Source organism: Chrysemys picta, unplaced genomic scaffold (genome assembly GCF_011386835.1).
Source record: "Chrysemys picta bellii isolate R12L10 unplaced genomic scaffold, ASM1138683v2 scaf574, whole genome shotgun sequence".
In the NCBI taxonomy this organism is placed as follows: Eukaryota; Metazoa; Chordata; order Testudines; family Emydidae; genus Chrysemys; species Chrysemys picta.
The window spans coordinates 1-11,595 of record NW_027053281.1 but is presented as its reverse complement, the minus strand read 5'-3'; the positions used below and the strand labels follow the sequence as shown (position 1 = coordinate 11,595).

At 53.8% G+C, this 11,595-nt stretch overlaps 1 protein-coding gene across 1 annotated transcript; it reads left to right on the top strand.

Moving 5' to 3' along the window:
• Nucleotides 1-26: 26 nt before the first annotated feature.
• Nucleotides 27-9,832, top strand: LOC135978963 (maestro heat-like repeat-containing protein family member 7). Its single transcript, XM_065579643.1, has 4 exons — nucleotides 27-158; nucleotides 1,575-1,689; nucleotides 3,554-3,694; nucleotides 5,904-9,832. The coding sequence occupies exons 1-4, from the start codon at nucleotides 37-39 to the stop codon at nucleotides 6,099-6,101; spliced, it is 576 nt and encodes a 191-aa protein (XP_065435715.1). The 5' UTR covers nucleotides 27-36; the 3' UTR covers nucleotides 6,102-9,832.
• The last annotated feature ends 1,763 nt before the right edge of the window (nucleotides 9,833-11,595 follow it).

Below are 11,595 nucleotides of genomic sequence, written 5' to 3'. Positions count from 1 at the left end.
GAGGCTCGCTCTGCATGCAGGTGTGTGGTGGATGCCATGCAAGCCTTGCTCCAATGTGCTGGCTACAGGGACCAGACCACGTTCATCCACAAGCAGGGTGGCTGGGGCATGCTCGTGAACGCCGACATGCACCACAAAGGCGTCTTGGTGCTTGCCCGGTGAGTGTCTTGTCCCTGGGGCTGCTGCCCAGAACTGACCGCAGTAGCATCTCCCGTCCCTGGGCCCAGGACACGGCCACATCGCCTTCCCCGCTGGGTGAGACGCGGCTCCCAATCGCCTGCGTGGAAGAGGCCACAGCCTCTGTGCCGTTGGCCGAGGGGTCAGTCGGCTACTTCTCCACCCTGCGCTGCCTGGCGTAAACCGCTTCCTGCGTGGCTCTGGCAGGCGTGGCTGGGCAAAGACAGCCTCCGTCATGTCTGTCTGCAGCATTGGTGTAGCCCTGTCAGGCCCAGCACATGAGAGAGACAAGGTGGGGGAGGGAATATCTTTGGCTGGCCCAGCATCTGTGTGTGAGAGAGAGACGCTAACACAGAAAGCTCTAACACTTGTCTTAGACCAATCTAAGATATTCCCTAACCCACCTTCTGTCTCTCATCACCCAATATCTGGGCACATGAGAAAGGCCACCGAGCCCACCGACGCCCTTCTTTGTCTGCAGTTCTCTTGCAGCCTATCACGGAGTCCCTGGGCAATGCTCTGGAACTGCTCCCCACAAAGCCAGTCAGGACTTTGGGGAGCCTCCTCTCCCTCGGAGCAGACTGTCTTCAGGGCAAGAAGCTCACACGGCTTCACCTTCCTGGGTCTCTCCTTGGAGCATTCAGCATATGCCCCTCCGTGCGCTTCCCACAGCGAGTCCCCCCAGGTGGGGTCCTGAGGAAGCCAGAGGATCCTGCATGCACCCCCACTTCGCAGTCAGACGTGACTCTTAGCCAGCCAGTAAAACAGAGGTTTATTAGATGACAGGAACACAGTCTAAAACAGAGCTTGTAGGTACAGCAAACGGGACCCCTCAGCCGGGTCCATTCTGGGACCCAGCGAGGCAGACAACTCCGTCCGCACTCACTTCCCGTCCCCAGCCAGCTCCCAACTGAAACCCCCCTCCAGCCCCTCCTTTCTGGCCTTTGTCTCTTTCCTGGGCCAGGAGGTCACCTGATCTTTATTCACCTTTAGCTATCCCCTTGCAAGGGGGGAAGGGCCCTGGCCATTTGTTGCTAGGAGACAGATTGTCAGCCATTTATGCACACTGGAGACTTAAGAAATGCATAGGGGAAACTGAGGCACCCACACAGTATTCAGAGGAGACATTAAGAACGGTCCCACTTGGTCACACAGCCCAGCGCTGCGTGCTCGGAGCTTGGCCTCGTGGAAGGGCTCCCTGTAGAGTGATTAAGGGTCTGGGTCTCTAGCAGTTAGGCTGCTGGGCATTTTAAGCCAGCAGGAACTTGTCCATGCCAGCTGCACGTGACTAGTCACCCGGGATCCCCTGTCCTGTGGCACTGGTCTGGTTAGATTTGTAAATGGAGAACCAGTCCTTGCCCACCTCAATGATGTGGTGTTTGTGTTTCCCATGCCAGGGCCATGGTTTCGGTCAGTTTCCAGGAGCGTTGCTGGATTTTCCAGGAGCTGATGGCCATCCTCAACTGCAGGGATGATAGGCGGTACATCCCGGCCATGGCGTTCTTCATTCAGGTGAGCCTCACCGGCGGGTGAGGGTCGTGAGAACAGCCCTAGCCCAGCGGTGACTGTGGCATGGGACTGACCTATGGCCAGGGGCGGCAGGTTTGTAGAAATGTTGGTGGTGACCAGCAGAGCCCGCCCCTCCAAACTGCCTCCCACCTGTCTAAGTCTCTGGGAGGGAGTTTGGGCGGGGGGAGGAGGTCTGGGGTACAGGCACTGGGCTGGGGTAGGGGATTGGGGTGCAGGAGGGGTGAGAGGTTGGGCCCTGGGAGGGAGTTTGGGTGGGGGAAGGGGCCTGCGGTGCAGGCTCTGGGATGGAGTTTGGGTGCTGGGTGCAGGCTCCAGGCTGGGGCAGAAGGTGGGGGTGCAGGAAGGGGTGAGGGGTGCAGGCTCTGGGAGGAGTTTGGGGGCAGGAGGGGGTGTGGAGGGAGGGGGTACAGGCTCTGGGAGGGAGTTTGGGGGCCGGAGTGGGGTGTGGGAAAGGGTTGGGGGTGCAGGCTCTGGGAGGAGTTGGGAGGGTGCGGCGCTTACCTGGGGCTCCTAGGCAGGGCGGGCCTGGGGGCCTCCGTGTGCTGCTACCCCCAGGCACTGCCCGCGCAGCTTCCTACTGGCTGCAGGGGCGCTTGGGGTGGGTGTGACGCAGTAGGGAGCGGGGTGGATTGACCTGGATATGTCGGTTAGTTTTACTGGACTGTCTGCATGGGGGATGGGAGAGCAGGGGATGACTTTAGGTGAGGGACAGTACCTGAGCCTGTTAACCTGAGCCAGGAAGGGGGGTGGGGCAAGTCGACACCTTTGCCCTGGAAACTGGACAAAGGGAGAGGGGGAGAGAAGGAGGAGGAGAGAGCCTGCAGGAGGGGTTTTGGTTTCAGTTTTGGGCTGGGTGGGAAGAGGCAGGGAACCCCAAGTCTGGGGTCTAAGATCCTTGCCCCCCAGAGGGACCTGGCTGAAGGGGTCCTGGTTGTACTTACAAGCCCTGCTTGGGACTGTGTTCATGTCATCTAATAAACCTTCTGTTTTACTGGCTGGTGAGAGTCACGGTGAATCACAGGAAGTGGGGGGTGCGGGGCCCTGACTCCCCCACACTCCGTGACAGTGGGACACAGACCCACCCCACTCAGGGGCCGCAGGGAGGGGCCGGCAGCCATGTGGAGCAAGCAGGCAGGAAGCCGCTCAGCTCCGCTGCACTGCGGGTGGTGAGTGGGGGCCCCGGGCTCTTTTAAATGGCCCGGGAGACGTGGGGGCAGAAGGCGGGGCCGAGGCCCATGGTGCCCAGGCACCGGGGGCCCATAGAACTCGCCGCCCATGCCTATGGCCAGGAGAGGAGTAGGTGGCTCTGGGGTTGGGTGGGTGACCAGGGGCAGGGAAAGCTCCTAAAGCCCTAGGGGTGGAGTCACTGACTCTGGACATTGTTACCGGCCCCAGCTGGTGTTGCGGGGCTGGAGCAAAGCCCAGGGTCGGGTGTCTCTTGTTCCCCAAGGCTCAGCTCCATAGAATGGTCCCTTGTGTGACCTCGGCCCTGAAGCCCCCTCTGACGTCCGTATGCCATGCGCAGGCCGGGCCCATCCACGGCCAATTCACCTGCCCCCCGTAGACCGGGCGGCCCTTTGGAACACAAGGCTGCAGCCCCCTCCCTCCCTGCTCCGCATGCAGCTGAGCCTTAGTGAGGGAGCAGGGTAGGCCTTGATCTCGGCTGGAGCCTCGAGGGCCCGTTGCGCTAGCAGCGTTTCAGTGGGGCACACACGGTGACCAATCGCGGTGCCCGGCGTACAGCGCATGCTGTGCCCGTGGCAGCTGGAGCTAAGGGCCCCTTGGCAGAGATGAGTCGTGAGGGTCCAGCCCCGTTCTCTAGCTTGTTTCACTGTTGGTGTGTTAGCTCCTCCAGTGCCCTGACCTTGGCAATAAGCAGGAAGACGCCATCCTGGACCAGTTGAGTGGGCAGCTGAGAGACCCCAACACTGTGGTGCGCTGGCTGGCGCTCAAAGGCCTCCTGAACCTGTCCCTGTGCCCAGAGAAGGTGAGAGGGGAGGAGGGCTGGGGGATAAACCCAGAACTGCAGGGAGCTGTTGCAGGGCTGGGGTCATTGAAACCTTCCATGGGGACATGGCCCTGGCCTCGAGTCAGGAGCCCTGGCTTCTATTCCTGGCTCTGTCACTGACCTGCTTGGTGACCTTGGGCAAGTCTCCAAGCCTGGCTCTTGCGGGGTGTGTCTCTGGGTGTGTGCAGTACCTGGCACTGCCGGGCCTGACTGTGTCTGGGGTCTCTGTGATCCAAAGAACCCTAGCACTAGATTAGCAGCAGAGCTGTGGACTCTAGACCCCAGGGAATGCTGGCGACACCAGTGATCAGGGACGCCCAGACAGAGCCATTTCGCTTCAATTAGGAACCATTTTTTCCTACAAATCCCCTTTTAAAGCCTCATAGGTTTTAACTGTTGACGTCACGGCTCTGTCCCGCAGCACTTGCTCCTCTGAAGAGCTCTACAGGGGCCTTTTGCTGCTAAGATCTCATAACAAGTTTGATACACACAGTATAGTGAAGGCAGAGAAAACCCTTGGGGCTTAAATACACAGATCTGGCAGCCTGGTCAAGAGGAGACAATCTGAAGGCAACTCTCACTAATGATAATTTACTTACCTTGAGAATAGCGGGTCAGTCCGGTTTATTAAACCCGGACTACGATTCTATCAGACATGGAGAGGGCGTGACTGTAATTCTTTGTCATACACCATTCCCACCGTTCCATGAGCCTCAGCCTGGTTTTCACTTGCTTGTGGTTCATTTTTTCTTCCGGAACCGGTTAGCCTGTATTTGACACATTTTTTCCCTGATGCCGGTTGAGATTTTCATAGATTCATAGATTCTAGGCCTGGAAGGGACCTCGAGAGGTCATCGAGTCCAGTCCCCTGCCCTCATGGCAGGACCAAATATTGCCTAGACCATCCCTGATAGACAGTTATCTAACCTACTCTTAAATACCTCCAGAGATGGAGATTCCACAACCTCCCTAGGCAATTTATTCCAGTGTTTAACCACCCTGACAGTTAGGAATTTTTTCCTAATGTCCAACCTAAACCTCCCTTGCTGCAGTTTAAGCCCATTGCTTCTTGGTCTATCCTTAGAGACTAAGGTGAACAAGTTTTCTCCCTCCTCCTTATGACACCCTTTTAGATACCTGAAAACTGCTATCATGTCCCCTCTCAGTCTTCTCTTTTTCAAACTAAACAAACACAATTCTTTCAGCCTTCCTTCATAGGTCATGTTCTCAAGCTCTTCTCTGGACCCTCTCCAAAAATGTTTTGTGGGGCTGTCTTTGAAAGGTTCAAAAACCAAATACAGAAATGATTGAATCTGGCTTTTAGTAACAGACCAACCCTAGAACTCGTGTGCAAAATTGGCTCCCTCCTCTAGGCTGGGCTGTAAGGACAGGGACTCGGGAGAACCCAGGTTCAGTTCCTGGCTCTTCCAGACTCTCTGGGTGACCATGGGCGAGTCACGTAGCCTCTCTGTGCCTGAGCTCCATGTCTGTACAATGGGGATAGAAATCCTTCCTTTGTGTGCCTAGCCTGTAAGCTCTAGGGCAGGGGACGTCTCTTACTGTGCCTGGAAATCCCCCAGCACAAGCCCTGATTGCAAATAGGCCCTCGAGGTGCTATTTGAACCCCTATAACAATAATAGACTTGATTTATTTGGGGTCAATGTGTTGTGCAGAGAACTTTCCACAGATGATACCCGCTAATAAATACCATCCCCTGAGATCTGGGGTACAAGGAAGCAGCTGCTTATATTGCAGGTAGCCGGGCCTGCTGCCCGTGATCCTAGCTGGCTGTGCAAAGGCTTTGAGGTTCTAACATGTCACCTGGAGGCAGGGGCACTGGAAGACTTTTTATAGTGGAGGTGCTGCACCCCACCTTACCCCTGCCCACACCCCCTGCCACCCCTAGAGCTGGGCTCAGGAGCAGGGCCATGGCTCCAGGAGCCGGGGGCGGGGGAGGTGGATGGAGCAAGGGGACCGAGGCTGGGGCCACAGATGGGGGTTGGCGCAGGGCTGGCAGCTGGGACCCTGTGAGCGGGGCCAGGAGCAGAGCCCCGTGTAAAACCTGGGAGTGCTGCAGCACCCCCTTAGTTCCCATGCTTCTGTCTGCAGGGGAGGTGGACGTTGTTTTGGAAATGGCTTGTGGGTCACTGGAGGGTGTTTTGTAAAGCAGCTCCTCATTTCACGCAGGTGGGGAAACTCCAGCGTCTGCTGCCAGAGGTCCTGGAGCAACTACAGGAGGTAGACAGGGACATCATCGCCGAGGCCATCACCGTGCTGAAAAACATCCTTGCCGGCATGGACAGGCAGAGCGCCAGCCGCGCGGCTGTGCAAGTGGCTGAGAAACTCCTACCTTTCATTGATGATGTAAGGCCTGGTGGCCCATAGGAGACCGTTCAAACTGCGGACCTGTGAATGGGGGCTGGCGGGTGGGCTAGCAGGGCCTGTGTATGGTCCTAGCCAGAAAAAGGATTGTTGTAAATGATGTGAGCCCATTCCCGCCTTCCTCTGCTACCTCACTCTCCTTCAGAGCGTATGGCAGAAAGGATGGGAACCCTTGTGTCCTGCAGGCCTGCTGACAAGGATCAGGGCAGCCTGGGGACAAGGCTCCCCTTGTGGAAGGACATGCATTCCTGAGTCTGCATGCAGTGAGGGGGCCTCTGCAGCACAGGGTGCTGCAATGCTCTTGCTGGCTTCCAGGGTGACAAGTGATGGTACCCTGGTGAAAATCCTGCCCCTCCTCTCCCTGGCCAGGAATCCCACAGCTGGCCTGGGAGCTCCATAAGGAAACGGCTCCGTTTGTAGGTTCTGCAGCTACCACCCTTTCCTCTCCCCTTCGTTCTCATGGCAGCGCAGCGTCAAAGGAGGGCCTAGTTCTCCCCAGGCCTTTCATAACCACAAACTAGCCCCCGCCGACACGTTCACCAGACTGATGTCCAGTCCCCCACTGGATGGTGAGATCCAGCAAGTGGGCAGGAGAAAGGGGCCCATCCATTACTGCCTTCTAGGGGTAACCCCCAGTGGGGGCTCCTGGAGCGTCCACCCACCTCCCCAGCTTTCACAACACTAAATACTACCCTCAGCCCTGCCGAACTTTGCTGGGACCCTGCCGCTCTTTATTTAGTAGTGGCACAGGCCCGGCTCAAGCTGTTCCCAGGGTCTCCTGGACCCCAGCTGCAGGATCTCGCCCTGGTGCGAGCCCTTTAAACCAAACCCCTCTCGGGCCCGGGGGGAACAGAACAGGTTCTTTATGGGGGGGGTGTTAAATCCAAATAGCGTTAATGAACACAACGCCCATCACCAGGGAAAGGCAAATAGGCCTCAACAACTGGAGGGAAGACCAGCGAGGTGCCAATTCAACATCTGCCTATGCCCACTGCAGTGCAGCTCTGATGCCCCCAGACCGCTCCCATAAGTTTTGTGCAGAGCCTGCCCGGCTGCTCTGAGCTGACACCGGGGGCAGGAGCAGCTGGCTAGTAAGATTAACATGGGATGGAGTCTAGCAAACAAGCCAGGCTACCTGTGTAATGGCATGTTACCCTGTATGATACTGTTCGACTACTAGGTGATGCTCTGTAAAATACCTTATTTCAATGAACCTCAGCTGTATCCAGCAGAGCATTAACGGTTCTTATGATGAACCCATCTGCAGTGCTCAACTTTTGCCAGGGCTTAGCCCTGGCACCTCTGGGCTTGCTGCATCAGTTATGATTGTAAAAAAATTGCTTGAGCCCCAGCACCTCTTTCATTACAAATTAAGCACTGTCCATCTGGTGTGTGTAAACAAGCTCTGTAGGCAGTACATATCTGGTGCAGAACATGATATGGTGTCAGGAGTAAACTAAGAACAGAAACCAAAGGAAAACAGCAACACAGGTTGCAGACAGAAGGAACAGCAACGAAGTTTGCAGGACCTCATCAACATGCCCCACTCTGATTCCCCAGAGAACGTCACCTTTCATAACCCTTCACAATGGACAGACTGGAAACAATGTTTGGCACGATTTTGCATTGCAAACAAGCTGCACAAAGGAACTGGGGATATACAGGTATTGACTTTAATTTAGGCTATGGAGAAGCACGCAGAGCATATCTTTACCTCCTTTGACTTTACTGAAGACCATCACAAAGACAACTATGCAAGGGTTGTGGTTAAGATTGATGCACACTTTATAACCGAGGGAAATGTGGTTTATTAAAGAGCATGTTTTCAGCAAAGAATTCAAGAACCAGGGGAAAATGTTGAAAGTTTTAGAAGACCTCTGCATCCCCTGGCTGAAAACTGTGATTTGGGGAATGTAAAACATAAAAATTTCAGAAACAGGCTGGTTATTGGGTTAAAAGATAAAAACCTTTCATAGAGACAAGCCAGGTGAGGTCTAAATGATATTCCCTCACCTACCTCTAATATCCTGGGACTGTCACAGCTATAACAACACTGCTAAAAACCTTTCACAGTAGCTACCGCCGAAGAGAGATTTAACTCTACCCACAGCTATACAGCTAGCAAGAGTCAGAATTAGTCAAACAACAGGCAAAAGCAAATTGAAAAACCTGCAACTAGCTTAAAAGCTACAAACAGACACTTAAGTGTTAAAAGTCTTTCTCATAAAATCCCTGAGGTAAGGAGAGAGAATTCGCAGGCTAAGAGGGACAAATGCCAGTCTACATGCACAAGGTGTGGAAAAGTCATATCCCAAGGGATGATACATGTCCAGCCAGAGGCGCATGCTGTAATAAATGCCTGAAATATGGACATTTTGCAGCTGTTCGTTGCACTGAAGCAGTCAGGGAGTTGACTCATATTGCAGACAATCAAGACCCATTGATTCTGGGATCTATCACTTGTGATGACATGGCGCCCGCCTGGAGAGTGACATTGAATATTCAAAGCAAGACTATTGACTTTAAAGTTGACTCGAGAGCTGATGTCACACAGCTCTGACCCTCCCTCAAGGGATTTTGAACTGCATGGGCACCGAACCAATTTACAAAGACAAAAGCTTTGCGTTCCGTGTGTATGAGATCAAAGACCAACAACCTTCTCAGCTGCAGTGTAGCAGCCATGATGGGCCTAGTGAGAAAGATGGAAGAACTTGAGGATCTGATGCTATTGGGCTTTTGAAAGGTGATCTAGTCCAAATCAACTTAAGAGGCAATGCTGAACCAGTGAACAACCACCTCTACAAGAGAGAGAACTGGGAAAGACTAGCTGCAGATTTTTGTGAATTCAGAGGATATCATTGCCAGGTCATTGTGGACTACTTTTCCAGCTATATAGAAATAATGTACTTGAAAGACATAACATGTTGCAGTGTTATTGAGAAACTGAAGTGTACGTTTGCTCATTTCTGTATCCAGAACAACTAGTGATGGACAATGTCCCACAATTCACTGCAGCAGAATTTAAGTCAGTCTGAATGAAATATGATTTTGCTCATATCACTGGCAGCCCAAATTACTCACAAGCGAATGGAGAGGCTGAGAGAGCTGCGCAGACAGCCAAAAACATCTGACAGCAGGAAGATCCATTCCTTGCTCCTCTGAATTACAGATCAACACCAACAGCAGCTCCTGCATCTAGTCTAGCACAACTCCTCATGGAAAGACAACTCAGAACTACTGTTCCAAGAACCTACTACGAAGTGGCCAGACAGGAAGAGCGCAGCCAAATCAGATAAACAGGCTAAAAGAATCATAGAATCATAGAATATCAGGATTGGAAGGGACCTCAGGAGGTCATCTAGTCCAACCCTCTGCTCAAAGCAGGACCAATTCCCAACTAAATCATCCCAGCCAGGGCTTTGTCAACCCGGGCCTTAAAAACCTCCAAGGAAGGAGATTCCACCACATCCCTAGGTAAAGCATTCCAGTGCTTCACCACCCTCCTAGTGAAATAGTGTTTCCTAATATCCAACCTAGACCTCCTCCACTGCAATTTGAGACCATTGCTCCTTGTTCTGTCAACTGCCACCACTGAGAACAGCCGAGCTCCATCCTCTTTGGAACCCCCCTTCAGGTAGTTGAAAGCAGCTATCAAATCCCCCCCCTCATTCTTCTCTTCTGGAGAATAAACAATCCCAGTTCCCTCAGCCTCTCCTCATAAGTCATGTGCTCCAGACCCCTAATCATTTTTGTTGCCCTCCACTGGACTCTTTCCAATATTTCCACATCCTTCTTGTAGTGTGGGGCCCAAAACTGGACACAGTACTCCAGATGAGGCCTCACCAATGTCGCATAAAGGGGAATGATCACATCCCTCGATCTGCTGGCAATGCCCCTACTTATACAACCCAAAATGCCATTAGCCTTCTTGGCAACAAGAGCACACTGTTGACTCATATCCAGCTTCTCGTCCACTGTGACCCCTAGGTCCTTTTCTGCAGAACTGCTACCTAGCCATTCGGTCCCTAGTCTGTAGCAGTGCATAGGATTCTTCCATCCTAAGTGCAGGACTCTGCACTTGTCCTTGTTGAACCTCATCAGGTTTCTTTTGGCCCAATCCTCCAATCTGTCTAGGTCCCTCTGTATCTGATCCCTACCCTCCAGCGTATCTACCACGCCTCCCAGTTTAGTGTCATCTGCAAACTTGCTGAGAGTGCAGTCCACACCATCCTCCAGATCATTAATAAAGATATTAAACAAAACTGGCCCCAGGACCGACCCTTAGGGCACTCCGCTTGAAACCGGCTGCCAACTAGACATGGAGCCATTGATCACTATCCCTTGAGCCTGACGATCTAGCCAGCTTTCTATCCACCTTACAGTCCATTCATCCAGCCCATACTTCTTTAACTTGGCGGCAAGAATACTGTGGGAGACCGTATCAAAAGCTTTGCTAAAGTCAAGGAATAACACATCCACTGCTTTCCCCTCATCCACAGAGCCAGTTATCTCCTCATAGAAGGCAATTAGGTTAGTCAGGCACGACTTCCCCTTGGTGAATCCATGCTGACTGTTCCTGATCACTTTCCTCTCCTCTAAGTGTTTCATAATTGATTCCTTGAGGACCTGCTCCATGATTTTTCCAGGGACTGAGGTGAGGTGAACTTATGAACACTTTTACAACAGATGTCACGCAGAGAACTGCCTTGTCTAGAACCTGGTGCCCGGAGGTGACATGTAACTGCTGATTGGGGTCACCGTTTAAAGGTTCAGCCACTCCCAGAACAGCTCAAGTCACCCCGTCCCCAGGCTGCCCCCTCAGCCTCACCTCCCAGAAAGCAGTGGCCCCTCCCTACAGCATCCAGCTATTGCTCCTGGTTCTCCCTGCTTGGCACAGCTCGCCCAGCCTCCCTGGTCACTGGACTGGTTCAGCTCTGCCAGCAGCCATGCAGGGCGGGGGCCCAGCAGCACCATGTGACCAAGCGGGGCTGGCTCTGATTTAACAAGAAACCCATGCACAGGAGTGGGGCAACCCTCAGCCCACTCCGAGCCCCTGGAGGCTGGGTGGCTTCCAGTCATGGCTTCCAAGGCCCCCTATCTGGGAACTCCTGCACATTTACCACTCCTTGGCCCTGGGTTAAATCCACCCCAGGTCCCTGTGCGTGGCTTGAACAAACACCAGTGTAGGAATTTGCCCCCCACGCTTGGCCCCCTTGGCCTGGCTAGAGGGCCGCTGTGGGTCAACAGCAGTGTGAGCTGGGCCCGCAAAGCGGGAGGACAAACGACACCCCCTCCTTCGCTCTTTGAATCTTTCCTCATCACTCCCTCTCTGCCGCCCCTGTCCTGGCACTGCTCTGCCCTGAGCATTCCCCCTTGGCTGACACAGGTGTGTGCTGATGTCAGTGTGCCCAGAGCTGGCTGTGAGAGTCCAGGGGCAATCTCACCCCACCTTACTGCTCTCCCTGGCCAAGAAGTTACCAGGCCAGCCCCTCAACTG

Excerpts from the sequence above, each read along its gene's own strand:
- LOC135978963 (XM_065579643.1), top strand. The coding sequence starts at position 37 with ATGCAAGCCTTGCTCCAATGTGCTGGCTACAGGGACCAGACCACGTTC. Across the intron at positions 159-1,574 it reads GGCGTCTTGGTGCTTGCCCG|GGCCATGGTTTCGGTCAGTT; the intron begins GTGAGTGTCTTG and ends TTCCCATGCCAG. Across the intron at positions 1,690-3,553 it reads CCATGGCGTTCTTCATTCAG|CTCCTCCAGTGCCCTGACCT; the intron begins GTGAGCCTCACC and ends TTGGTGTGTTAG.